The sequence below is a fragment of the Peromyscus eremicus genome, chromosome 20 (genome assembly GCF_949786415.1).
Source record: "Peromyscus eremicus chromosome 20, PerEre_H2_v1, whole genome shotgun sequence".
NCBI classification, from domain to species: domain Eukaryota; kingdom Metazoa; phylum Chordata; class Mammalia; order Rodentia; family Cricetidae; genus Peromyscus; species Peromyscus eremicus.
In genome coordinates this window covers 30,947,973-30,975,580 of record NC_081436.1, presented here as the reverse complement: position 1 = coordinate 30,975,580, position 27,608 = coordinate 30,947,973, and the positions used below count along the sequence as shown (strand labels likewise).

General features: G+C 41.8%; 1 protein-coding gene across 1 annotated transcript in view; it reads right to left on the bottom strand.

The window, feature by feature from the left end:
• Nucleotides 1–27,608, bottom strand: part of Fam135b (family with sequence similarity 135 member B) — a 209,407-nt gene that overhangs the window by 70,698 nt on the left and 111,101 nt on the right. The window contains exons 4-7 of the mRNA XM_059246982.1: nt 17,940–18,079; nt 12,876–12,946; nt 7,901–8,074; nt 2,220–2,346 (exon numbers count right to left, since the gene is read on the bottom strand). Of these exons, the coding sequence (XP_059102965.1) occupies nt 2,220–2,346; nt 7,901–8,074; nt 12,876–12,946; nt 17,940–18,079 (512 nt within the window). The remainder of the gene's footprint in view (nt 1–2,219; nt 2,347–7,900; nt 8,075–12,875; nt 12,947–17,939; nt 18,080–27,608) is intronic.

The window sequence follows — 27,608 nt, the reverse complement described above, 5'->3', positions numbered from 1 at the left end:
GCATGATGCACACAATTGTTTCAACCTTCCATTCAACATATATTGCTTGAGCATGGATTTTGTAGGGCAGGTGTCTTGGTAGGTCCTAGGGGAAGAAGCTAAATGAGATGGCCCTTACTCTGAGCTATGCAGAGCTCCTGCATAGGAGAGCCAGAGATCCTTCAGGCATTTGAGAAATCAGACAACACCATTTCAGCAGTGCTGGCACAAATGGTTTTGGCTGATGCAAATAGCACTGACCACCACAGCACCAAGTAGATGGAGCATCATGACCCTTTCATACACTTGAATGGCATCAGCTAAAGACCTCAGCATGTGAAAGACCTGCTGTAAATGTTTTGAATTAGGCTGTGAATGCTAACAATTATCAATGTCTCTGGCCATATTCCCTTGGGAAGTATCTGAGCTGAAGGTTTTTAGGTGGTGAGTCCATTAGGGAGACTCTTTAAGCTACCATATAGTGCTATGAGAGAGGACAAGCTTGGCACAAGGAGAGTTGAATTGTGATTGGAAACTGGATTGAATGATTGTTCCTGTGTGACTGTCAGTTGTCAATGTCTCAGTAGCAAGGAAACTGGCAGATGACTTGGGGACATACCACACATCTACTGAGGGATGAGGGGTCTGTTGTGGGCATTGGGGGTGGAAAGCCTTCTATCCAGACCACACTCCATGCTGAAACATGAATTTGGTGATGCATAGGGAGGTAAGAGAAATGCCTATGTTATGCTGGGGGACTCTTTTCTTTCCCTCACTCATTTGAGGCTCCTGTGTAGGAGGTAAGCACATTAGTTTCCAGGAAGCTTGGTGAGTGTCAGAGGTATTGAGGGTGCGCATTCATTCTGTTCTTGTCATTCTCTAATGCCAGCTCCATGCATGAGAACAAGCCCTACCATGGGTTCAGTTCCCCATCCTTCCAGGGGAATCGTGGCTGTCCCCCTTCAGAGACCTAAGGATCATGAAAACATGTGACACGGCAGCTTAACCTGGATAGAGATGTGACTAGGCTCACATTTGCAGCCAGATCCCCTGACTAGATCTCCAACTAGGGACAATCCAGAAAAGCAGGGCATTTTACTTCATAGCCAGAATAGTTTGGCCCAAGAACATTCTGTTGCAGAAGGTGACAGGGCTGGCTAGGCACAGTCCTTCACATGCCTGCCACTGGCTTAACCATGATAAATTTATTGTGTCTACTTGTCTGGGTCATGGGGTGTGTAGATGTTTGGTTAAACATTGTTATGGCTGTCAGGATGGTTGTCTCTGAGAATTGTTCGAACTGAACAAAAAGCCTACCTGAGGGAAAGAGATCTCCTTCCCCACTGTGACAGAACTGGTTCAATCCATTGCATTTCCGACTATAACAAAGCAAACAGTTGTTTTTCATAAGTGATAATGTTATTCAGCTTCTGGAAAAAGAAGTTGGCCTAGAGTTCTGCCATCAACTCTCCTTGCTCTCCAGCTTGGTGAGGCAGATTTTCATCCTTCTCAGTCTCCAGAATCATTTGAGTCAATTCGTTACAACAATGAAGGAATCATTGTTATTGGTTCTATGCCTCTGGGCAACCCTGAGTAATACTGGCTGCTTACGTCTGAACAATACACTAATCAAATGTCTCGTGTGTTAAAGAGCAATACAGACAGTGATGAGAGAAGAGTCGTGGCAGGTATTTCTTGGGAAAAAGGAAAGGGAGTGGAAAGGTAGATATATTTATTTATTAAGCAGACCCTAACCACCAGGTACTAGGCAAAGAACTTTACATTTGTAACAACATTGGGTACACATAATTGCACATGGGATTAGTGGTTCTTAGTGATGTCACTCTAGAGGTGGAGAGAGAGAAACACAGAGAGATTAAAGAATTGGATCTGGATTTTAAAAGCAGGCATGACTCAAAGCCAACAGACATTCAATATCACCACATAGTGTGAAGGAAACATCCTTACAATATAGTACCATCACCTAGCTTCTACAGAGTTCTTATCTCCAAAAGATAAGAACCATAGGAGAAGAATATTCACTATGTCTACTACAGGGTTTGACACTTAGAATGCATCTGAGAGATGATTGTTGAGAAGTGAAATTTGAATTGACCATGAAAGAAATGTACAAACACTGCCCTAAAGAAACATTCAAAAGAAGAAGGAACCTCATAGGACACACTCTTTCAAGGTGAGAATTGCAGGTCTTGGGGTCATGGCTCCCATGCACACATTACCTCTGAGGAAGTCGGCTTGCAGTATCCAGCTCCAAAGACCAAGTTCTCCAGAGAAATAATAGGCTGTTCTGGTCCTGTGTCTGGGCCACCTTTCCCTAACCAGGAGCCTCTTCCTGGGCGAGTGAAACTAGAAATAATTGGAAGGGAAAAAAAGGAGGTGAGTAAGCTATCATGTGTTAAATCAGCCCCCTGGGGGACCACAACTTAGATGCTTGTGGTATATAGGTTTAGGTGTGTTCCAGCAGGAGGGTTTGGATGTTGTGATCCCAATGCTGTCTAATAGTTGGGTATTCTTGGATAGTACCCATCAATAGTTGTACAGAGAGGTACCCTAACGCCTGTATGTCCATCAGCTGAGAGGTTGTTGAGGCAATGTTCTAGTGACTCATCATCCTGGGAGACAGATAGAAAGAGCTCCTGACCAAAGTAGAAGGACCACCCCCAAGTTAATCATGCTGTTGAGAGCTACTTCTGCCCTCATGGGATCATTCCCTGGCATGAGCTCCTTCCAGCCTCAGCCCCTCCCTGCTTCTACTTGCCTTCCTACGGAAGATGTTAAACAGCATTCATCTCCATAATCCATGCAAGAATCCTGCAATATGTCCTAGATTACTGTAATCAATAAAGCATTCCCTATTATCTATGCTACCTGGGAATGATGTAATCTCTTCAAGAGAAATACATGAGTTTTTGTCCAGTTCTGATTCATTATAAAGATCATCTGACAGATGTGCTGGCGATGATCAATCTCAAAGGAGATTTGGCAATGTGATGAGATCATGTGGCCTTATCATGTTTGGGTATATGGTCATTCCCTCTACCTCAACCTTTTTTTTTCCCCTCCAATAACAAATAAGAAAAGAAAACTGCTTACACTGAGTTTCCCTTTCTTTCGGATATCTATTAAAACTGACTCAGATGAGATTTTATATATTCAGGATGGTATGTGAGATCGTGTCTTCTATATATAACAGGGAAGCTGCACTCATGAAATCTCAAAAACGCAGCTGCCTAAGGAAGGCTTGCACAATAAGCATACCAGTCACCATGCCACTGTGCACGGATGAAATTTCACAAAGCCCTGACCCTAGGTGAAGAGCTACAGGCAACTAATGACAGCTAAGAGGGGGAAAAATCATTCTTCTGCAGGGACAAGCTACCTGATAGGTTATCCAATACCAAATGGTCATCCCTAAGCATATATATATATATATATATGCTTACACACACATGTATGTACATATACATATAGATCATACATATATTCATATATATGTATATATATATATATGTATATATATGCAATACTAAATGGACCCACCAGGTGTATAAATGTAATGAAAATAATTAAAGAAGAAAAGGTCATGAATATGAAAGGGACTGGAGGGGACACAAGAGAAGTTGGAAAGGGTGAAAATAATATAAATATAGTACTCACATATGAAGTTCCAAAGAAGTTAAAAATCTAATAGCTTATTTAGATGTATATTTTTATTCTACAATTACCATTATATAGGTATGTTTTAATCTTCCAAAGAGACGAATAGTCTGTCATGGCAAATAAAAAAAAAGGTCTCCACCATAAATGTCCTCAGATGTCATCATCTTTGCTCTCGTTGCTTGAGACAGCTGGGGCAGATTTCAGACAAGGAACTCATGTTTCTGGCAGCAATATTGGCAGTAAATAAAGTTAAGGTTACATTTCTAGTTAATCCATGTATTCAAATATTACTATTCTCGTGCCACATGCCAGACAGTACATGAGATGTTAGAGTGGCAAGGTGGTAAATGTGTCAGCCTCACCTTAAGTACACATTGGTCTAGAAAGGGACTCAAATGAATAAGTCAGTGTTGGAATGTGATGGGAGATAAACAGTGGCCAATAAGCATAGAGGAAAAGTTTCTGAAGTAAGCTGGGTGAAAGGGCTGAGTACTCCAAAGTAGTATGCCACAGTAGACAACCACAATTATACAAAACTTAAACCAGCTAGTGAGCTAGTGGCACCACCTACATATTAGGACCTGGGCTAGATTCGAACTTCCCACTTCATCTCCTGACAGAGGATTAATAATGCACTTGAGCCACGGGGCATCATAGAGACTCCTGATATTAGCAACAGTTAGTTTTAAGTGTAAGGTATAGTAAATAATGATATTGAATAAAAGCTAGTAATTATTCTTGATAATATAACTGTATCAAAGTCACTCAGTCACAAACTACACACCTACATGTGTATTGGCTCATGGAACATCAATCTTACTTAATTTAATAAAAAATCCTCCAGTTTTAATTGCAGTGTTATCATAAGTAATTTGGGGATAACATAAAGCATGTAGGAGTTGGTAACACATTGGTTATAGGAAAACATATAATTTCATATGAATGCTTTGAGTTTCTGGGTATTTTGCTACTTGAGGATGCCTACCTTAGTGAGGGACAGTTGTATTATATCATACTAACACTATCTGAATTTGCTTTGTTTTTTTGTTTTTTTGTTTGTTTGTTTGTTTTTTGAGACAGGATTTTATATATGCCAGCTTGGCCAAGTTCCTGGCCTCCTACCCTCACTTCCTGAATGCTGGGATTACAGATGTGCTCTGCCACATCTCCCTTGGGATATGTACTGAACTCAGAGTTAAAGCAAGTTTACCATTCAGCCAGAAGGTGCATGTATATAAAGAATCATGACACCTTCTCTGGGATATCTGCCAACAATGGCCTGAAATACTTGTTTTTTTGATTATGCCTTTTAGTTGGTATTTCTACTGGAGGGAGCCCCTAGGAGACACTCGGTTTTACCTATTTGAAGATTAAAGACTGGATTTTCTTTGGTCTTTCTCAGTGAAGGTTAAGGGTCTTCTGAGGTTAAATTCTGGTTCCACACCTGCTGCATCCTTGTTGGACCTAACTGAGGCTGTGAGAGTGCTTTTCTGGAAAAGCTGGTGCTTGCCCCATTTGACAGGTATTTCCCACAAGCTTAAAGGGTTCCCTTTGTTCCCAGGTACCATGTGTCAAGACAGAAATTCTTCTTGCAACACCCAGAGAGTGGAAGGCGGTTCTATTTTTACCCCATCTGTGAAGTTTCGCTCTCCAGCAGCTGTGTGTGCTCCCATCTGGAAGGCTGCTGCCGACAAACTTGCAGAGTCTGCTCCTATCAAACGGTTAATCTTGCTGCTAAGACATCCTGGCTCCAGACCCACAGTAAGATACCGTCAGAGCTCCTAGCAGCACTAGGGGCAAAAGGTGATGTCCGGTGCTAGGAACCCTTTGGGCATCTCACTTGTCCTCCTGCCTGCCCTACTGACCCTCCTGCTTGGGGGAGCATGAGAGGGATAAGTCTTGAGGATTGTTCTGAGGCACAAGCCTTCACTGTCTCTGTATACTCAACTAATTTGTGTCCAACCCCTGGACACATCATTAATTACACTGTCAAAATCTGACTCCAATTACCTTCCCAAATTCAATTTTCACTGTCACACTCTCCTGTCCCCTGGATAGAACAATGTCTTCTGTAAAGCTTTCCTCTGAGTCACAAGGAGAGGTGCATATCCCTGTGCAGAAAGTTCCCTGTCATTTGTCAGTGCTAAATGGGTGGCCCAGAATATGGTGGGTGCTTTACAAAAATTAATCTCCTGGACACATCCATACCCAAGAGCTTCCCATGTGCTGTCATTGAGTTCTTCCAACATTCTCCTACTGCTGACTGAAACTGAATCCTACATGCTCAAGTGAACAGAGTTAGAAAGTAGAATCTCAGATTTGGCACTTGGGGCCACCCAGGCCTGAAACCCATTCTTCTAACTGCTACCTTACCCAGGCCTTGCCACTCAGTTTGGAAACTTGCTTCCAGACCCTAAGTCTCTTATAGCCAGGGGTACAATACATTCATCTCAGAATTGCTAATTTCTGTGTTTCTAGAATTGCTTCAAGAGCCTTTATTACATACATATTCATCATGTGGGACACTCTACATTTTTTTTAATTATATACAGCCATGATATCTGTTGGTTTATTGTCACAAAAATTATTTGTTTATATGTAAATTTATGTCTCTATATGGTGAAACAGATATCCAGAAATGTATGATAAACTATTCAAAGATCTCCCAGAAAGTAAGTGAAGGAACTAAGCAGGCAGATGTGCCTTACTCTAGCTGCATGGGCATAGCTTACTCTTTGGGACCCAGAACCCCTGGAAGTGTCTCTTCCTTTCCCATCTGGGTTGCCTGGCATCTAGTTGAACAGTCTCCACAGATCTCAGGGCATACCTGCTCTGTCTCACCTTTGGCACACTCTGATTTAACTCCTATGCAGGCTAAACCATAACACGTCCCCAAACTTCCACCATGAAATCCAGTTCTGCCTTCTCTGTTTCACTTCATCTTAGCCAACAGCCACACCTACTCTCTTACTGGGCAATGCTTTTCATCCTACTAACTCAATACATAGCTGATTTCTCTATCAGTCTCATTTAGAATCTGAAATGACCCAGTTGGCCAGCAGCACCCAGAAAAGCCATCCTCATATGAATAAAATAGGGTCAAGGATAAAGTCACATCTCATTTTCGATTCCCAGACCCTAACCAACAATGGGCCTTTTAGGCTATGGACATTGTAAGGAGTGAGGACTCTGCTTTTTCTCACACACATGGGAACTCTTAGAAACTGTCTAGAGTATAGAAATTGGACAATTTTCCTTCCCCTATGTTACAAGAATTTACCCCAAATGTGTCATTGCACATATGTGCAACTGTTTGTTCTCCCTGTTTTAAAATTATCGAAATGTACATATTCAGCATATTCAGCCATCCTGGGACCATGATGGATAGCCATGCACAGCCCACTACAATAGCTCTCATGAGCTCTATCCCTTCCCTTGTAGAAGTAATGAAACCCAAGTTCTCCTCTGCACCTTGGGTGCATCTGTAGGCGAGTCAATGCAGGGCAATGGCAAACTATCTTACAAGCAGCCCAGCATTTCAGCAAACAGTGACTGGGAGAAGGAATAGATCTGAACTTTTGTTGTATAGTAGCCCTGTCCTCCACTGGGATTCACAAAAACTTCACAGGACTGGCCCTCGCTAATCTCAGTTGGTCACAAAATAACAAAAGACATGAATGTGTTAAAGGAACTTGTAGGGAAGAAAGGAGGTTGACAGGAGTGAGATGGAGAGAAAAAAAAGTTGGGAGGAAGAATAATCAGAATGCATTATATACACATATGAAAGTGTCAGAGTATAAATTATCTAAGCTTAAATTGAATATTAAATAATAAAGCGCTGCGAACCTTGTAGATACCCAAAAATATCAAATGAATTTAAATTTTTTAAAGCTTTTTATAGATGTTGGTGTTCCTATTTTACACACAGAGATTATGTAGCTCAGAAACATGAGGAGCTTCTCAAGGGACAGCTAGAGACAAGTAAGGCCAAGGGAAGAATCCCAGACCCTGAGGTGTGAGCTACAGTTTACAAGTCTTGTACCCCTGAAATCCCCCAATGTCCTCTGTGATCCAGGGGCTCTCCCAAGCTTTCTCCCACCTCTTCTGTGGGTCACATGAAGACCCAAGCTTAAGCCAGCAACCATGGACAAGCTTCTCCGGTTTGTGCTGATTACTTATGGCAAACTATGTCTCTCAGTGTCGCATGGGATGCATGTTAGGGCTACCTCGAACTCCATACCTGATCAAAGGTTGCTGCAGAGCCACCAGGGCAGCGTGGATGGTCACTGAGATCACTGACAGGTGGAAGTAGTCGAACATGACAGGGACTTGGTGGTGCAGACCCCTCTGGGGGTGAAAGTGCAGGCCAAGTGTGCGGCTGCTGATCATCGGTGTCCCAGTCACATCTCTCAGCCTGGAAGGCAAGTGAGTGAGCTCGTATGAGCATGGTTGGTTGGCTCTGATGTCACTCAAGTAGCTCCACTTAAGGCCTCATCATCTCACTCAATCCTGCAATATTCTGCCTGGCTGAAAGAATTTTTCCCACAGTTGGAAAACGAAGAATGAAGGTTCCAAAGCAGCTCTGGGCCTCAGTTCTTCTGTTACTGCAGGCAAATCCAAACCTCAGAGATGGTGAAGATGACCACATCTTTCCAAGGCTCCTATCGTGACTGCAAATCTCTTCCCCCCTTTTCTCACCCCCATAGGATGAGCACTACTCATAAAATGCTGCACAGATTCGGTGAGGTTGTGAATTGTGTTGGATCTCCTAGCCCCCAAGGGAAGGAGCTGTGACTAACTCATCTTTACATCTCTGGCATCTCACTGGTACAGATAAGATGGAAAAATGTGATCAAGCCCATGGTTATGAAAATGACAATTGACTGGCTGAATGGACAAAGTCTAAATGGTACCCAGAACACACTGCTCTAACAGTATGACCAGGTTTAAGAAGTTGCCCCTTACCTTTGCTCTAGTACTTTGTAATCAATGCATACCCAACCCTAAGAGACAGGCTACCGACAGACAAACCCAGAAGTACTTTTTGTTTCAAAAAGAGAGATTAATTGTTCTTGAGATATAAGTGAGGAAAACCAGTTTCTGTGGCTGTGCAGGTTGCAGGGAGCCAGAGCTTGAAGAAAGCCACTTCCAGGAGTACAACAAAGAGCATCTCTTCTTCCTCCGTGGATAAGCAAATAGATTACAGAGAGGGGAGACAGCGAAGGCTCCCACAGCTCAACTTGGGGTCAGTCTTTCCCTATGATCTTTGCCATTTGTGGGGAAATGTACACCAGCTATTGAACCCCTGGTGCCCATTGTGACTACGTGTAGCACACTCTTTGTTTTAACCAGGAAGAAACCAGATAAAGAAAGGTAGAGAACCCAAGCCATGGGTGTCAGCAGGCTGTCGGCCTTCATGCTCACTTTAATTTGGACAACAATGATCTGAAACTTAACTGTGGACTGTACATTCTGCTTTCCCCTGTAAGACAAGCATATAATGTGCTTGCTAATTTTATTCCACTCATAAAAGAACAAGTGAAACTAATGTGAATTATTTAACTTGTTTACAATCATTAGAAAAGACGGCCATGCCAGACCAGGAGTTTCTAACTCTTCTCTGTGCTGTTAATGCACAGTATTGCTTTGAGCTCATTTAGACATGGGCTCCTGACAGTGAGAACAAGAAGTTAAGCATAACCCAAGCCTCCTTTAGAAGAAGTAAGGAGGTGAGGGAATCACTGATCTGTGTTCTGTATTGGACAGTACCCATTTATGGAAAAGCAGCCCACTTCCTCGGGAATCTCAGTGTAGAGAAGATGCAGGTGAACATTTGTGGATGCGACAGCAGAATGTCTGAGGTTCTTATAAAGGAACTCAGCAAACAAAATGATTCAACAACAACAAATGTTAATATCTCACAGAAAGAACAGCCCTCCAGACAGAATTATTTTGCACACTTGCAAGGAATAAAATAAGGCCAACTGAGAGCACCCATAGGAAGATAAATTGCCCCTCTAAGTATTAAAGAATTTCCTACATGCTGAGTTGTGCAGAGACTCATAGGGCTATGTGGGGATGAGTGCCTCAGCCCTGTGCAAGCAGGTACTCATGGACCATTCTAAACCAGACAGTGTGGACAGAATGGCAGTCTCGAGCACGTGGGATGACTTTGAGAACTGAATAAAGCTTTGGTGGGAAATAGAGCTCTTCTATGTGTTGTACTATTTAGCAGTACCCCTTGTTCCTACCCACTAGATGCCAGCATCACCGCTATTTCCAATGTCTATTGACATGGCCAAAGCCTGGGGACATCATTGTCCCACTAATATACGAGAGGAATTTCACTAGCCTGTCTAACTCTGATTAAACAACAGCCTCCCATTTTGTTCCTTTCTGCTTGTTTTCTCTATGCTGTTAAGAACAGTGAAAAAATAAATAAATAAAAACATCTACCCAACTTAAGAATGCTTCAAAACCTGATGTCCATGTTATAAGGTACTGAAATTATGAAAAATACAGAGATTTGTCCCATGTGTCTTAGTTGAAGAGTGCTGGACCTAAGCTACTATATTTCACATGTGTTTGTATAACTCGTTTCCTGTATCAGGCTATCCATTAACTGCTCTTCTACTGGCAAGAAAAAAACTAATTTGCAACATTCACTGTGATATGTCTTTCAAACTTCTGGAAGACCTTGTCAGACAATAATTTCTGTGCTTAAGTTCATGATTGATGGCATGGATGGTTCTACATCCAACTAGACATGTGCATTGTGGAGCAATGGATGGAAACCATGAGGTAGAGGGGCCTCAGACTGAGTGGTTGCTAGAGAGGTGATGACAGAGATCTCAGATCGTATGGGGAGTTGTAAGAACAATGGAATCAGAGGCTTTGATGCTGAGGGGAGGTGGACTTCCTTTAGTATCCACCATCACAGAGGAAACACCATCCTAAAGATTCTTAGCAAGAAAGAGACAAGTAATTCTCAAGGAAGAAATGTGCACTGTTGGGCCCAGACATGTCAGGAAAATGGATATTCCTGGCAGCCCAGGGACCAAGTTTTATCAGCTACAGTTAATGCATGTTTCTTCTCAATGACTCAACAGTGCCAGATCTCTTGACATCTTAGCAGAGGTTCTTTGTTTCAGAGTCACAATGACTCAGTTTCTCTTATTGTGAGAACCCTCAAGTAAGTCCTAAAGAGAGGGAGTCTGAACTCCCAGGAAGGGGTGGAGGAGTTCCCAATTCTGCCACTATTAGCCCCTATTCTGCCATTTTTAGTCCCTGTCCCCCAGTTCCTGTTCTCCAAAAGCAAAGGAGAAGCAGTTGTTGAAGAATTTAAAGAGACAAGATGTGAGCACTGACTGCTACAGAGAATAGTCAGTGTATGCTAGCATCCTTCTAATAGGATGTAGAGGAAAGGAATGTCATCTCTTTGTCCTCTCAAACCAAAGCAAGAGTTCTGAAGGGTAATTGCCTTGTACACCTTAGAGCTGTGGGTGTAAAGTTCTGGTGCCTGATGCATCCTGCAGTGTCTCTCTGGATAATAGCTGGGTTTGACTAGCTTGGACAGCAAAGCAACTGTGCAGAATAGCTCCCACATAAATAACTTTACACAGCTCCCATGGACCACATGTGGATTCTCTGGAGAGGATCCTAGAAGTCATGCCTGACCACAAGAGGCTTGACTTTATTGGGGGACTTCAAGGATGGGGCAGAGTTGGGGTGGAGGTGTGCTTAATGGTCATACCATCAAGTAACTCACAAGAACCCTGATGATGACTGAGCATTTACCCTAGAAAGGACACCGCTTGCCAGCATTCAAATGTGATTTCCTGGCCCTTACTGTATCTCCTTCCTCATTGTGCCTGATCTACAAGCCACAGAGGTAGGGGCAAAGCAAGCTAAGGAAGAAGTACAAAGCCCTCTGCCATCCCCTTTTGGATGTTGAGAACATCCTATACTAAAAAGGCCTAAATGAATGGAGAGAAACCTTAAATGAAATGAGAGCTTCAAAGTTTTGATGTCACACTTTTTAATACCTCAGAGAAAGATTGATTATCTAATTCCTGAGAGAATATAGAAAGGCTTAAGAGGCAAATAGCCCAGGCCAGGGTAGAGAAAGAGGCCATGGAACTAACTTGAAGGAAGCTATTAAGAAAAGGAAGAGAACAGCTCCCTGCTTATTTCCTCAGCAAGTTTTACATACATAGATTTCAGTTCACAGAGAGTTGAAGAACAAGAGCAGATGTTCAGTATGAGCACATGGAAGACCAGGAAGAATGATTTGAAGGAAGTTTTGATTGTCTAGCACATGGAGGCATTACTCTAAAACCCCAAATCAGTACCATACAGGGAAAAATGTTTTAAGTAGAAGATAGCCATTAATAAGGCAAGAAGCCAGCAATTGTCTGTTTGCAGAACCCAAGCAGCCTGGCTCCCATGAGTGAGCTTTTCCAGGCTCTGGCAGACATGCTGTGATGGCAAATCATGTCCTTCAACTTGACAGCATCTAGAATCAGCTAAAACCCAAGCTGCTGGGCACTCCTGTGAGCGATGTTCTTGACGAGTTGATCTGAAGTAGGAAGGTCCACCTTAAATCTGGGCAGCACCTTCTGGAGGCAGCTCCATAAACGGACACAGAAGAAGGAAACTTTGCTTTTTGCCTACTTGCTCATTCTCTCGCTGGCAAGGCTACCTCTTCTGTTCCTGCATCATTCTTTCACTGGTAATCACACCAACTTCTTCCAACTGCTTCGGGATTCTAATGTACACTGAAAAGCAGCATCTCTCCAGGAGTCCCCCCAGGCCTTCAGCACCAGACTGGGGCTGCAGAGACATTCAGCTTCATGGAGCCACTACCAGATTCTTGGCCACTCTAGCGTGAATCAGCTATTGTTGGACTGTCTGGACCATACCATATAAGCCAATCTAATACATCTTGTGTGTGTGTGTGTGTGTGTGTGTGTGTGTGTGTGTGTGTGTGTGTGTGTATCATGTTATCCATCCTGTTCCTTAGGAAACCTTGACTAATAGAATGTCTATTCCATGTTCCTGGTAAATTGGGACTACTGAGGGACATTACAGATTACTAGTAACTAGCCATTCCAGAGAAATTAAGAGGATTCTAGCTTTGAGGAAGCCCTAAGAGTGAGGAAAGGGTAGAGGAAATAACAACTCTACACAGACCAAGGATGTCCATTGACACTCACTGCTGCTCACTATCCGTAAAGTGCAGATCCACCTTGAGCTGAAACTCGACCTCGCTCAGTGCATCTTCTACCTGAAAGACAAAGACCAAGAGAGTTCAGAAGTCAATTAGTAATCCAACTGGGACATTTAGCTGACTGTTTCTCAAAGCAGAGAGACAGAATCTCACAATAACGTGCCACTGATGTGTAGCAAGAATATCTATGCATGAGGCATCAAGTTCTGGATAAGCAGTCTATTAGAATAGGGATAGTAGATGGAAAATGGAAACAAAAGATTCGTACAGCCAGCTTGGTAAAAGGATATCTTTAATCATTATTAAACAAGCATCTTTGTAATGCTTAATCTCCATTGTCAAGTTGATGAAATATAAAATCACTTCAGAGATAAGTCTCCAAGCATATCTATGGGGGGTTGTTTAGCTTCTGAGCATGCAGATGAATGATAGTCCTAGTTAGGTTAAATGATGTGGGAAGACCCATCTTAAGTGTTAGACAGGACTTTCTCTGGCTAGGTATCCTGAACTACATGAATGGAGGAGCAGGCTGAGCATTTGCATGTACTGATTGCTCTCCGCTTCCAGTTTGTGGATGCACCATAACCAGCTGCTGCAAGTTTCTGCAACCTTGACTTTTCCTGCCATGATGGGCTGTGTTTGAAATGTGAGCTGGGATCAACCCTTTCTCCCTTAAGTTGCTCTTGTCAGCTTATTTTTATCACAGAAACTGGAAATAAATTTTAAGCATTTAAGCATTTTAAGTCTCATTTTCAAATGAATTTGACATGGATTCCAGGCACATGTAAAAGACTAAATAGCCTCTACCCTGGGAAGGATGGTGGAGTGAACTATCAATGGAACAAAACTTGTTCAGAGATGCATGAAGTTACCACTTACACGCAAATATCCCCATGTGACTCACATCACCATCCACATGTTAAGAGGAGGAAGCTGGCAATCAGGGAGCTTACGTGATTAATTTCCGAAGTGACTCAAGCTCCTTCAATTTTATCTTGAGATTCTATGCTAAGTCTCAAACTCTGCTTCCTTCAGTGTTTGGGTTTCATCCATGTTTGTGCTGACCTTTGCATTTTAAAAAAGGCAATAAGACAGTTCTTTTCACATATGCCCCCAAAATGGTGTCCCTGGGTCTCCTTTCTCAAATGTATAGGGGAATTGTGTGCTATGCAGCAGACTTTATTATTTGGACTCTGTGGATTCATTCAGTGTCAGCACGTCCCTGTACCGCAGGGCTTAGACCCCTGTCTGCTCCCTGGCTGGCTGAAACCCTCCTCTGCCACTCAGAGTGAGCCACCCCTTTTCCCTCTTCACATTTAGCACTTCTGATTACCATAGCTTGTTCTGAGCTCCTACATTTTTTTTTTTGCTCCCATAAAGCAAATCTCACCTCCAGGCAGGTTTTGTTTAGTCCCCATAGTAATTTTAAAAATATTTTGAACAAGTTGCAAATGCAAGAAATTCAGGTAATTTCACATTCATATTTGTATTGTGGGTTTATAGCTTCTGGGGAAAAAAAAAGGCAAAACATCCCTTGGATCTGGCAAGGCAGGGCTGACATTTGTTAGCTCTGTTTGGATCAGGCAAATCCTGCAAATACCACTGGTTTACCACAATGGCAGTGCTCTCTTGCTTGAGGCAAAACACCCTGGCTAATTTTTTGCCATATGTCCCTGCTAATTTCCTTGTTAAGGAATACGTTAGTCCTTATTCGTTGTGGACTCCAATTTGCAGGAATAGTGTCCTGTGCAGAGGCAGTGTCAATGTATCTTTGAGGAATAAAACTGTTCTCCCAAACTCACCTATTTTGTCTTTTGTTTCTTTACAAAAATACTGTCATCCCACAGGGACAGACATCATCTACCCAAAGGCTTCTTTGGAAATAACTTCTTAATTAAGCATAATTCAAGCAGAGACATACGGATAGAATTTATCTTTGAAAATTTGTGGTATTAAAAAATGTTATTTTTTAAAGAATACTTAGAAAGCTAACATTTTGCTGAATTCAAGTGCTATAAATAACTTCTCTTATGTTTATTTTTCATAACCAAAAATCTAGCTTTGTATAGAACCAAAGGAGCATGGGCTCTCACTACCAGTTGCCTGGAAATAAGATGGAAAAAGTAAACCCATTAACCACTTTCTGAGCAAGCATTTGCCTGGATACTGAGAACTTCCTGTGAGCATTAGATTTAGTGGCTGCAATTCTCTGGGAATCGAGACTAGACTGATTCTGTTTATGACTTTCCCTATTTCCTTGCTAAACCTTACTTGCAAGATACCTACACATATATGTTTATAGAAGCCTACATATTATAGTTGCAAGATACCTACATACACATGTTTATAGGAACCTACTTATTATACTTGCAAGACACCTAAACATATGTTTATCACAGTGATTCTTCTCTTTTCCTCCAGGTTCCCTGTAGCCTGAAGGCTAAGGAGGCAGCTTTTAAAGTCAGAATGAATGAATGCAAATCCTGAATCCAGTTGTTTTCCATTCATAACATGAGAGTAAAATACTTCTACTTAATCTATAACATTAGAGTGAACTAAAGAACGTGTACAGAAAGGGTTGACCAATTTCAAATAATGCAATTCGTTATGGTTGTTGTTATTTCTACTTTACTACTGAGCTTGAACAACCGGAGGATCCTCCTTCTCCCACCACATCTACATTATGGTCCTATATGCTCTTTGAAAAATAAAACACATCTTAAATTCCGTATTTAAACCACAGCCTCACCACACCTTTGTGGTGTGATGGAGACAAGTCACAGCTCTAAATCTCTGTCTCCTTATACATCAAAAGGGGTTGAGAAAGCCCCTCACCATACTGCAATGACTCAATGAGATACTACAAAGCACTCAGCTAAAAGCCCAATGGAATTAATCTGACAAATATGAGATGTTACTGGTGATAAGATCAGTGGATGGTTAGTACAACTAGACCCAGTTCCTATCACTATTCAAAAGAAGCTTTGCTTCTCTCAACTATGTTGGACTATCACCGGCGTCTCCAAGAGCATGGCACAATCTATTTATTTATTTATTTATTTATTTATTTATTTATTTATTTATCTATCATCTATCTATCTATCTATCTATTTATTTATTATTTATTTATTCATTCATTCATTTATTTTACATCCCATCTGAAATTTCCCCTTCCCCCTCTCCTTCCATTCCCTCCCTTCTCTCTGCCCTGCCCCCAATCTACTCCTCTTGTTTCTGTTCAGAAAGGGGCAGGCCTCCCATGGGTATCAACAAAGCATGGCATACCAAGTTGCAGTAAGACTATGCATCTCCCCTTGTATTAAAGCTGGACAAGGCAACCCAGTATGAGGAATAGGTTCCCAAGAGCCAGCCAAAGCATTAGGGACAGCCCCTACTCCCATTGTTAGGAGTTCCACAAAAACCAAGCTACACAACTATTACAGATATGTAGAGGGTCTAGGCTGTTCACATCCAGGCTCACTGGTTGTTGAATTAGATTCTGTGAATTCCTATAAGACAGGTTAGTTGTTTCTGTGGGTTTTCTTGTGATGTCCTTGTTCAACTATGTTCATAGCAACTTTATTCATAATAGCTGGGACCTGGAAACTACCTAGATGCCCCCCCAACCGAAGAATGGATCAAAAAAATGCAGTACATTTACACAATGGAGTATTACTCAGCTGTTAAAAAAATGACATCAGGAAATTTGAAGGCAAATGAATGAACTAGGTAAAAATCATCCAGAATGAGGTAACCCAGACTGAGAAAGACAAACATGACATGTACTCATAAGTGGATATTAGCTGTAAAGTGAAGGATAACCATGCCAGAATCTGTAGACCCAGAGAGACTAGGGAACAAGGAGCTCCCAAGAGGAGATGCATGGATCTCCTGGGAAGGGGAAATAGAAGAATCTCAAGTGGACTGGGGGCAGGTGGGTTGGGAACTTGAGTATCGGGTTGGGGGTTTGATGGAAGGAGAGAGTACTGAAAGAGATGACTGGAAGGAGGGCATTTCAGGGTCAGGTAGAAATCTGATGCAAGGGAAATTCCCATAAATCTACAAGGATGAACCCAGCTAAGACTCCTAGCAATAGTAGATACATAACCTGAACTGGCCATCCCCTGTGATCAGATTGGTGACTGCTCCAATTGTTATCCGAGAGCCTTCATTCAGCAACTGATGGAAACATATTTAGAGACCCACAGCCAAACATTACCCAAGCTTGGGGAATTCTGCTGAAGTGAGGAGGAAGAATTGTAGGACCCAGAGGGGCATGGCCCACTCTTATAGTCCATTTCTACAGACTGCCTTATCTACATGGAGTCCTCCATCTCCTGGGTATAACTGAACTCTGCTCTCTAGGCTACCTTTGGCTGTCATGTGGCTTGACCATTGACATCCTCTGTGTTTGTTATCTTCTCTGGCTCATTCTACTGTTCCTCCCTCTTACTAGTCTATATATTTTTAAGTCTGCCTAAATCTTCTATGTCACTACAGCATATATGAATAAAATATCCACAGGGCCTCCACAGCTGCTCCTTGTCTGTATTTATTTTAAAACATCCCATCAGATTCCTTGGCTTCTAGTTAGTTCTCTTCGTAATTGGTTCTGGTTTTCATCCATGGCCTCACGGCAGAGACTGAATCTTCTATAATGTGCTTGTTGCTCACTAACTGAGCTACCAGGCCCTTGAAGACAAGGAGCCTTGAAACCTTCTTCACTTCTATGTCTTCTCCAATGACCTAACCCAGAGCTTAAAAAGAACAGATAATTAAATCATACATTCGTGGACAGTAAGCCTGAGTAGAGAGGTACACTTGAGCAAGTGAGGAGTGACTGTCTGTGACCACGGTTTCATGGAATGAGCAGGCATGAGAATGAAGAAGAAAAATACATCCAAAGCAGGTGAATATCTGAACCATAAATTCTTACCAGATCTCACAATCAATTAGTAGTTTCTCCTTCACTCACCCTGAATCCAACAACAAGAGGGAATGGTTAGTCAGGAAAGACAACCTCTGTGTCTGGCAGGAGAGCAAGACTTACCCTCTCACCATCTAAGAGCAAATGAGTCCGGAAGAGCATGGCATCATTTATGGGAACTTCTTCATTCCTGTATAAGATCTGGAATATTCGACTATGCACGGCACTCTCATGGACACAGGCTGAATGCAGGCTGCTGCTCTCTGCAAACAGGAAAAAAATCAGTAGGAGGCCATGAACTTTGGAACAATCCTGAAAATACAGTCCCATTAGGTGTCTTTCTGGTCTTGGGGAATATTGTGATTTCAACCTGAATTACAGTTTCCAAAGCTTAAGATCACAAATGAATGAGCACCTACCATGGTAATGGTTTTGTTCACTGGAGTAAACTGTCTCTCAAGAGAACCTTGTTCAATGTCTTATAAGCCACACGACTTTAGCAAAATCATTCTTGCTGTGAGCAGTATTCCTATCTGGAAGTTAGTACCTGCAAAATTCTCACCTGATCACATGTCAATACTATGAGTCTTTTCACCACCATCCAGGAAACAAAGAGTATGATGAATAAACTAGAGAAGGCAGCCTTCTTTCTACAAAGACTTCCTAGTGCTCATAGCATCCATGCCCCCTGTAAATGCTGCTATATCATGTGTGGTCTGAGGAATGTTCTGTCTAGAATTTTAGGCAAATATCACATTCTAATTGTACTGCTGAGAAGCACTCTAATGAACCATGTTATGTTGGAGCTTCAGTGTGTTCTATTTCATAACCACTAAACAACATTTCAATGCCAAATTTCATTCAAGTAGACAATAACATTAAGAGATCTAACTGCATCCATTTCCCAGGGTCTTCATGTGTATGAAATAGGTACATGCCTATAAATATTACCACACACATTTTAGAGTGAAAAAGCATGTAATTATTTAAAGATAAATAATGTTAAAGTTTATGCAAGGCAATGATTACTTATTCATAATAATATCTATAATACATACTTAGTAGCTTCCAAAGCACGTTAAATGTGTTTTTCTTAATCCCCAAGAAAAATTCTAGGATAAGTATGCTATAGACTAATGCCCTAAAACTAGAGGACAGTGCTTTAGTAATTCTTTGTTGGCAATTGGATGTTTGTGTTTACCCCAAATTCACAAGTTAAACCATAAACTTTATGTGATACCACTTGAAGATAGTGGTCCTTGGGAGGTGACAAGGTTGTAAATGGCCTGGTAAGAATGATGACAAGTGTCTCTCAGCCTGGCTATCCAACAGTTGTAAAAATGGACCACCAAGAACCTTGAGATTGGATGAGAATTGTTACCCAAAGGCTCTGGCTTTTGGACATGTGACCCAGTTAGTGGCACTGTGTTGGGGGGTGGGGGCTTAGAATGCATGGCCCAGCTGGAGAAAATATGTCACTGGAATCAGTCTTTGCAAGTAAAAACCCTCACCTACATTCAGTTTTTTCTCTCTCTCTTTACTTTGAAGTTGTGGTTAATGGTATGAGCTCTTAGATTCCTGTTCCAGCTACCATGCCTGATGCTTGCTGCTGCCATGCTGTCCCCATCATTATGATAGAATCTAACCTGCTGAGACTGTAAGCCAAAATATATTCATTCTTCTGTAAGTTGTCTTGATGGTGATGTTTTATCATAGCAAAGGATATCAACCAATACAAGCTTGATTGAAAAAAAAAAGAGCTTACAGAAAGAAAGAAATATGATCACATGGCAAATAAAAACCACTCGTGGTATCTGAGTCCCTAGAAAATAAGAACCAAGAGCATTGGTATACCATTTCAATGCACAGTAGCATCCGAGCACACACTTCTGTAGCTAGGAAGCAGAAATCATGCTAGACCCCATGTTGCCTGCAGGGCTACTAAGACCTGTCCACTCTAATTTGTACATAATCACGAGAAAATAAAATCACAGTCCTAATCCAGCTCCATGGAGACCTGTTGGATTCAAGTTGACATGGCTTTTAAATAGAATCTCCTCTGTGTACAGATTGCTCTGTTTTTATTGCCCGCACTGCCCCCTTTTCTTCTTCCTTCCCTTGTCAGAGTCTGGTTGATCTATAAGTCAGACCAACAATGTGGAAGAGGATGGATGGAGTAAATACTCTGAAGGTCAGAGCGGCATGAACTGTCTGCTGCCAGGAGGGACAGCTGGCAAAGAAGCACAATCTGTTTCCTTTTTGGGGAGGTGACATCATCTCTTATAACAGCAGCTTTTCTTGTGAAAAATAAAATGGGCATATCCACACTGATCAAGTGGAAGTATCATGGATATAAAGAAAATCCAACAGACCAGAATCCTATGACCTAGCAAGTACAGGGGCTGCAGTATACAAGGTAATGGCATTTCAGCTGTGCTGAGAACTGGCTTTCTCGGTAGTTTCTGGTGAATGCCATGAAATTAGGTAGGTCCCTAACGACAAATGTCCTCTGATTTAAATCTCACAGGGTACCATTTGCCATCACTGAACAGCCCAAATCCCCACAATACCCTGCTCATCCCAAGACAGGGCACTTAGCAGGTTGTATGGGACTCTGTGTCATTTGCCATCATCACCAAACAAGGGATTGTATTTTTATTCATAAGGAAATGTACACTAATCACAAGACACTCTCTCTGGTGGTGAACATCACTGAGATTTTGCCTGCCTGTGTAGCCCTATGGGGATTCCCTCTCCTTCAGTGAAGGCAGTCCACGTGTGGATATCCCAACCTTTCTCCCTCTTCTTGACATCCTAAAGGGAACACATTTTCTTCTCAGCAAAGCTACTTACTAAAATAGTTTACCCTGGATGCTGTGCTCTCTTTGTGCAGGTTTCCCCTTTAGACTAGAGGGACCAATTCACGTCATCTGTGCCTCTTCTTCCTCTCATGAACAGGCACAAAGAACCCGGAAATGAGGGAAAATATATGGTCTGTATCCTTCATAGTGCACAGTGGCCAGACCCGGTGAAAGAGGCCTATAATTCCAGCTGCTCAGGAGGCAAAAGCAGGACAGTTGTGTGCCTCCATGAACTATAGAATAAGTTCAAGACCAGTCTGGGTAACTTGGTTCAATGCTTTCTTGAAGCAAAAATTCAAAAAGGACTAGAGAATTGTCAGAGGTGTAGAAAAGTTACCTGGTCTGTGTAAGGGTTCAATCCATGATATCCCCAAATGAACAAAGAGAAAAAACTAATGCACATGTTGAAGAGTGGTCCTCTCTTATCCTTTGGATGTATTAATGAAAACTGATACTTCATCACACATGGAGCCTACTCTGAGAGGTCTATGAGAGGATATACACTCAAGTCTTCTCAAATATATCTGCTTCTCCATGTCAGGAATAGCATCGTGTATGAGGAGGGTATGAGCTTTAATTAAGATGAAAGGAGAAAGGAAGGATTGGAAGAGGAAAAAGAGAGTGGGGCAAAGAAGGTGGCCGAGGGGAAAGTGAACAAGGCAGAGAAAAGTACAGAGGTTCCCACTGTACACAAAATACGTCTCAACAGCTGCCTCTGGATTCAGGGCAAAGAGCAAGAGAACAAAATTTTATATCTTGATATTTCTCTTTCCCCCTAAAATGAGTCAGATGAATACTTATCATATCTATAGACCTCTTACTCTGCTGAGACAGACACAGACACACACACACAGACACACAGACACACACAGACACACAGATACACACACACACAGATACACACACACACACATACACACACACACACACACACACACACACACACCACAGACTCTGTGAGCATAGGTGACAAGCTGGAACTGCCAATCTTCCTACATTACCCAATGCCAACAGCACCCTCACTGATCACTGACATGGACCAGATAAAATATTGTGAATCCACCTCTGAGTTTGTTTGTTTTTTTTTTAACTCAACCCACACCCTGTGAGAGAGTGCTCCCCACCACCATTAAAAAGCACATTGGAAAAGCCCAATCTGAGTGTGAGTCCCCCCAGGACCACCTAGATTTCAGAAGAAAGACTTCTCTTACTGAGGGTCTTATTTAGTTTTTTCTATATTCATTCCCACTACTTTTCTGGATGCCTGGCCTTGGGCAGATATATAAATCTGAGCTCAAATAACGCAAGAGACTGTCCTTCCTAGTTTCCAGGAAATGGTGAATAAAGAAGAAAGTTTTTAACGGTAAAATTCTCAAAACTCAGATTTCCAAGTAGGATGAAGGCAAGCTTAAAGATGACTGTACACTGTTCATTTTCTGCCTGCTTCTAGGAAAGATAGAAAGCTGCTGTGAAACCAAATGATTACTTTTCTTCCAACAATTCAAGGAAGAAGCAAAGTCATGTTGAAAAATAAATTCAAAATGCGATTCACATGGTGCTGGCTGGTGGGATTGGGACATACATTTGATTGGTGTAAATGTTATGGTTGTCCATTCACTCATTAAAGTAGCATTAACCTGGGTGGGAAACAGGAACTCCTGAGGAACAAGGAGGTTTTGTTGTTTTTTGTTTGTTTTTTTGGTTGGTTGGTTGTTTTTTTCCTTATTTTTCTTTCTATGTGTGTGAAATTTGTGTGTGTGTGGGGGGGGCATCAGAAAAGACAAATTTCCCTATCCAAAGAGATATCTACATACTCTTTGGAACAGAGGGGCTACTTGGTCCTCAAAAATAAAGGTAAGTGAAGAAAGCGAAGGCCAAAATGAGAACTCTCAACACTGTGAGGTTCAGGCCCTCCTGGGTAAGACTGGTTTTCCTGCACTATGACTTGTTTCAGTGTGACAGGAAGGTTGAACTCTGTTGATCCACAGCTGAATATGTGAAGGTGTTTCAATGTGTTTGGTGCTATGATTACGTATTACCACATACTGGGAAGTTACTAGTGAGTAGGAATTTGTTGGCTCCAGAGTTCTGGAGAGTCAAGGGGTCTCTCTCTGGCAAAGACCTCCTTGCTGTATTATTCCCATGACAAAAGTGACAATAACTTGCCCTTTTGTGGTGGTAACTATCAGACCCTCAGGTATAGTCTTAGCTCTTACCTTCTACGTCCTACTTCACAACACCATTATGATAACTAAGGTTTATTGCCAGTTTTGGAGATGACAAACATTCAAAGCACAGTCTATCTACAGAGTTATAAACTAGGAGCTTACAGCAGCGTCTCCAGAGATCTAAACAGATGCTTGGACCAGCAAGGAGCTCATCACTAAGTCATGAGGATCTTCATGAGCTCTAAGGATCCTCACTTCCGTAGATTTAGCTGCCAACCTAATGCATAGCAGTGAGGAGCTGATCAGATCCAGAATCCGGAAAGGGAGCCAGCATAAACCCAGGGCTTTCTGGACAATTGGAGATGGGGAAAAGCATTTCTGCTAACAAGGAGTTCATAACAAGCATTCATCTGCAATACTGAAGCAATGTAATTCTGTAGGTGTTTTCAATCTGTGAAGCACATCTCATTGGTGACACATCAATAAAACATCATTTTTACTGCAATTCCAATGACTATTGGGTATTTTTTGTTGTTTTCTATTTAAAGTACTCCACTGTAGATTGGATGGATAGTGATTAATTTTGCATTTATAGGTATGGGTATAAGTTTATGACTCTCACAGAACCCAGATTAATATATTTCATGACTTTTAATAAACTAGATCCATTCATGCATGCTTTAAACAGATACTACTGACCCATATACACCAGATCTAAGCAGAAAACTGGGATTCCGCAATGAACAACATTGTAGGGTTCCTTGTGTTGTGTGTCTGTTTTGATTAAGGAATGAGATCTTTGATTCAACCCAGTCAACCTTTTCCCCCTAAAGAATGCCTCATTGTCTGTGATGTTGCATTATTTGCAACATCTCACAAAGGGCAATTGAAAACTGTTAAGGTGATATTTTATGTACACTAATTGAGTTGGAAAGTAGATTAACTATAAGTTTACAAAACCATTTCTATAATATGTTATAAATAGGAGACAAATTTAATTTTTTTCCACAAAGTCTGTCTTCCTTCCTTTTTCTTTCTTTTATGATGGCACAGTACTTGCTTAATATACACAGCGCTCTGAGCAATCATTTCCTTTTTTATAATTTATAATTTGAGAGTTTCATAAATGACACTTTCTGGCCACATTCATCCCTCTTTTATCCTACTACCGCTGTTATCAACTCCTCTCCCTCCTCCCACCAAGTCTCCATCCCACTCTTATGTCTTATAGGTTTTGCTTGGTGACAAACAGGGCTTACCTGTATGGACATGGGTGTGAACCTGTCCACGGCACACGAGTGACTCATCACTGGTTGCATCATGGAAGACAATGACTTCCATTAGCTCAGTTTGATGGGTGGGCACTCCCATGATAGTCTTCCTGTTTATATGACTGGATGTTTGCAGGTTCTAGAACATTGCTAGGAGCTAGCTTTGGATTGGCCATCCATATTCCAGATTTTTTGCATGCTTTACATGTATCACTTATGTGTCACCTTGATTATATGAGCTTTCATTTTATTCATGAGGAATCTTGTGAACATATAGTTTGCTATATACTCAATGTCAAACTGAACAAAAGCCAACATGCTCCAGATTGTGTTCTTTTGTTGTTGTTGTTTCAAATTCTTCTATTTCTTGACATTTACCTGATCATTTACTATTCAGCTACCTAACCATATTGGTAATATGTTAGATTTTATTTTCTTGATGGTGAGAATGTAATGGAAGGGGATACTCTCCAATACTCTATATGATGATTCCTAACTTCTTTCTCTCACATTTCACTTCTGTTGATCTTTTCCACCAATTTTGTTTTATCAAAGTTCTAGAATCATGGATGAGTAGGCTCTGGGTACTAGAGTCACTCAACTCTACACATGCTTAGTCAACAACTCCATCAGATACTAATGAGAACAAGGCTGGAGGAGGACAACTTGGCAAAGCCATCCCATATTAGTGGGATTCTTGTCAGTATCACAGTTCTAATGTTGAGGATATCTCACTCGTAACTTACTCTGCAAAAAAACTCAAGTTAGAAAGCAGGTTCTATATCTGGCACAAATTCATACTTACAAGAGGGCAACTAAACTCAAGAGCCAAATTAAAACACCATTTAAATGTCTGGCAATAAGCAAGAGCTGTTGCTGCAATTTGCTAGGGAGTGTTCTCCTATCAACACTGAGTGGGTTTAATTACTTAATTATAAGCCACAATGACCTGCCTATTAGATTGAGCCCAGTCAGTCCAGCACTTGATAACTCTTTATTGGTCAATAATTTGAGCTGCTCTATACTCACAAAGGCAAAAGCCTAGCATGAAGCCTGCAGCACACTGTAGTCCTCCAACAGCCCACCAGCTGGGCCTTCCTCCAGATCAGTCCCCACTGCTGAGCAATCTCAAGTACTTCAATTTGCATTTCAGTAACCGAGTCGAGTCCAGTGAACAGTCTTATACCTATGTTTTTTTTTGTTTTTCTTTTTTTAAGAACAAAAGGCAGATTTGAGTTGAAAAATGTGGGTTTGCTCTTAGCATTGGAATCTATATAGTGTGTACTCATACACAAAGCATCTTCTAGTCTGAACCTCAGTTTTCTCAGCTGTGAGCTGGGACTGGGAAAGCACCACCATCTCAGGGTGGATCTTTGAAAGTGCTTGATGTGGGGTGTAACAAATGATGAGGAGCCAAAGTGGTGAACAGACATACTATTAGATGAAAAATGGCAACAGATGTGGCTATAACAAGATCAACTACAGGATTTTATCAATAGAAGTCTCATGGGAGAAAGGGGGTAGAGGGTAGAGATCTTCAGTTGTGTTTTACATTGAAAATGAAGAAGACTAGATGCACAGTGGGCATTGCTTGGCTGGTACATGGAAAAGCTCTGTGATTACACCTGAAGGACTATAGAGAAAACTTTTAAATCTCTCATCCCTCATCCCTTCACAGGCAAAAGCAGCACTAGCAGTATTTGATCTCTCCACCACCACAGTCAGTTCACACCGTCCATCATTCTCAAATGGAAGTATCTAAGTTCATGCCACCTCTTACCTGTCACTCTTGACTTCTCCAGGCCTCCTTGACTTCTTCAACAATCTCTTGCCTCAGTGTGCCAAACTATATTTCTTTGACCCATTTATTTCTACTTCATAAACTATACTCTCTTCTCTGGGGAATCTGAGCTGGCTCCAAGAGTTAATACATTTTTATTTATGAGGCAGCAATTGTAGCCCCACCTCTTTCTAAATGAGTATGATGTTTTATGCTCTTGACCTTTATGCCAAAGATAAAGCATAAGGTTATTATGTCCAAGACAGCCCCTCCCATTGTGTTTTATCATATCCTCCTGAGCTAGATGTCAAATGGAGCAGCTAGCTTGCTGATGCAGTCTCTGTTTCCGGCTAAGTTGTCATACTGACCTACAGTCCACATCAATACATGGTCAATTGCACACAATAGCATAGACATGAACTAAACCTAAAACCATAGCATGGGACTCTCTGAGAAGGACATAACTACAATTCCGCATTCTAATCCTGAATACACGCGCAGGCACGCACACACACACACACACACACACACACACACACACACACTCACACACACACAGGCAAACACACATGTAGACACATTCCCCTTAATAAATCATCAGGAAACTCAGCAAAATGTGAAACAAAGAGCCTGCTTATGTGATTTGGGCCTTCCCGGACCATCTGCCACAGCCATATGCTTGCCAAGGAGAACTAAGTTTAGCTGCAACCGCAGCTAATCAAACATTTGTAGGTGCCGCAGTGTCCCTGCCTGACGGTGAGTGTTCTCGGGAACACAGCGCGGCTCTCTACCTCATGGTGACTTTGGCCTAGGTCACAGAATACAGCACAGAATCATGGGTTGTTACACAAATAGCTGGAGTCCCCTCAGCCACTGCTGAACGGGCAGGATCAGGATCGGGTGTCTATTTTGCTTTTGTCTTCTACAGAGGCAGGCAGTACAGCCTCAGCTCTAGAGTCTGAGCAAGCTTGAATTTGCCCAGAAAAATATCAGCACCCAGCAGGTTTCCTAGAGTGGCAGAGCATAGTCCTGCCCAACCTAAGCCTTGGATGAGTTGCCCATCAGTGCCTTCACCTGGACTCCCCCCGAGCGCTTCAGATTTCCTCTGCTGCCCCTCACACTTGAGAATTAGTGCACATACCTAGCTTTGATGTACAGTGCAGAGTGCAGAAAGGATGATTAAAAGAAACAGCATTACATAAAGTATAAATATAAGTTAAACATAATGCATGCCAGGCATGGCAGGGTCCTATAGATTATCAGTCAGCTGGGCATAAATCCCTTATGAGCTTTGGGGAACTTGAAGGCCTGGGGACGAGACCAATGCATTTAGCCACAGTCAAAAGAGATGCAGAAAGTGCTGGGCATCAATTATTACATGTGTTCCTACCTGCTGCCATTACTGAATATTGCCCCTCATTAAAATAAACAAGGTATTTTCAAGCCAAGGCTGTTTAGCCTCGCTGCTCCAGGCCTGTACGTGTGGCTTCATCTTCTCAACTTTTCATGTTGTCTTTCTAAATTACAAGGTGCTCTGAGCCCCTTGACCTTTAGAGGGGTCTACAGAATTTATTCTCAATGCTTGCACAAAGGTACCAAATGCCACAGATTCACTAGGTGGTTGCTCTGAATGTAGACTTTGGAGTTACTCTAGGGTCAGATATCATCTCTCTGATTTATTGATGCCCTCAGGCTTTCTTGTCAGTCTACAC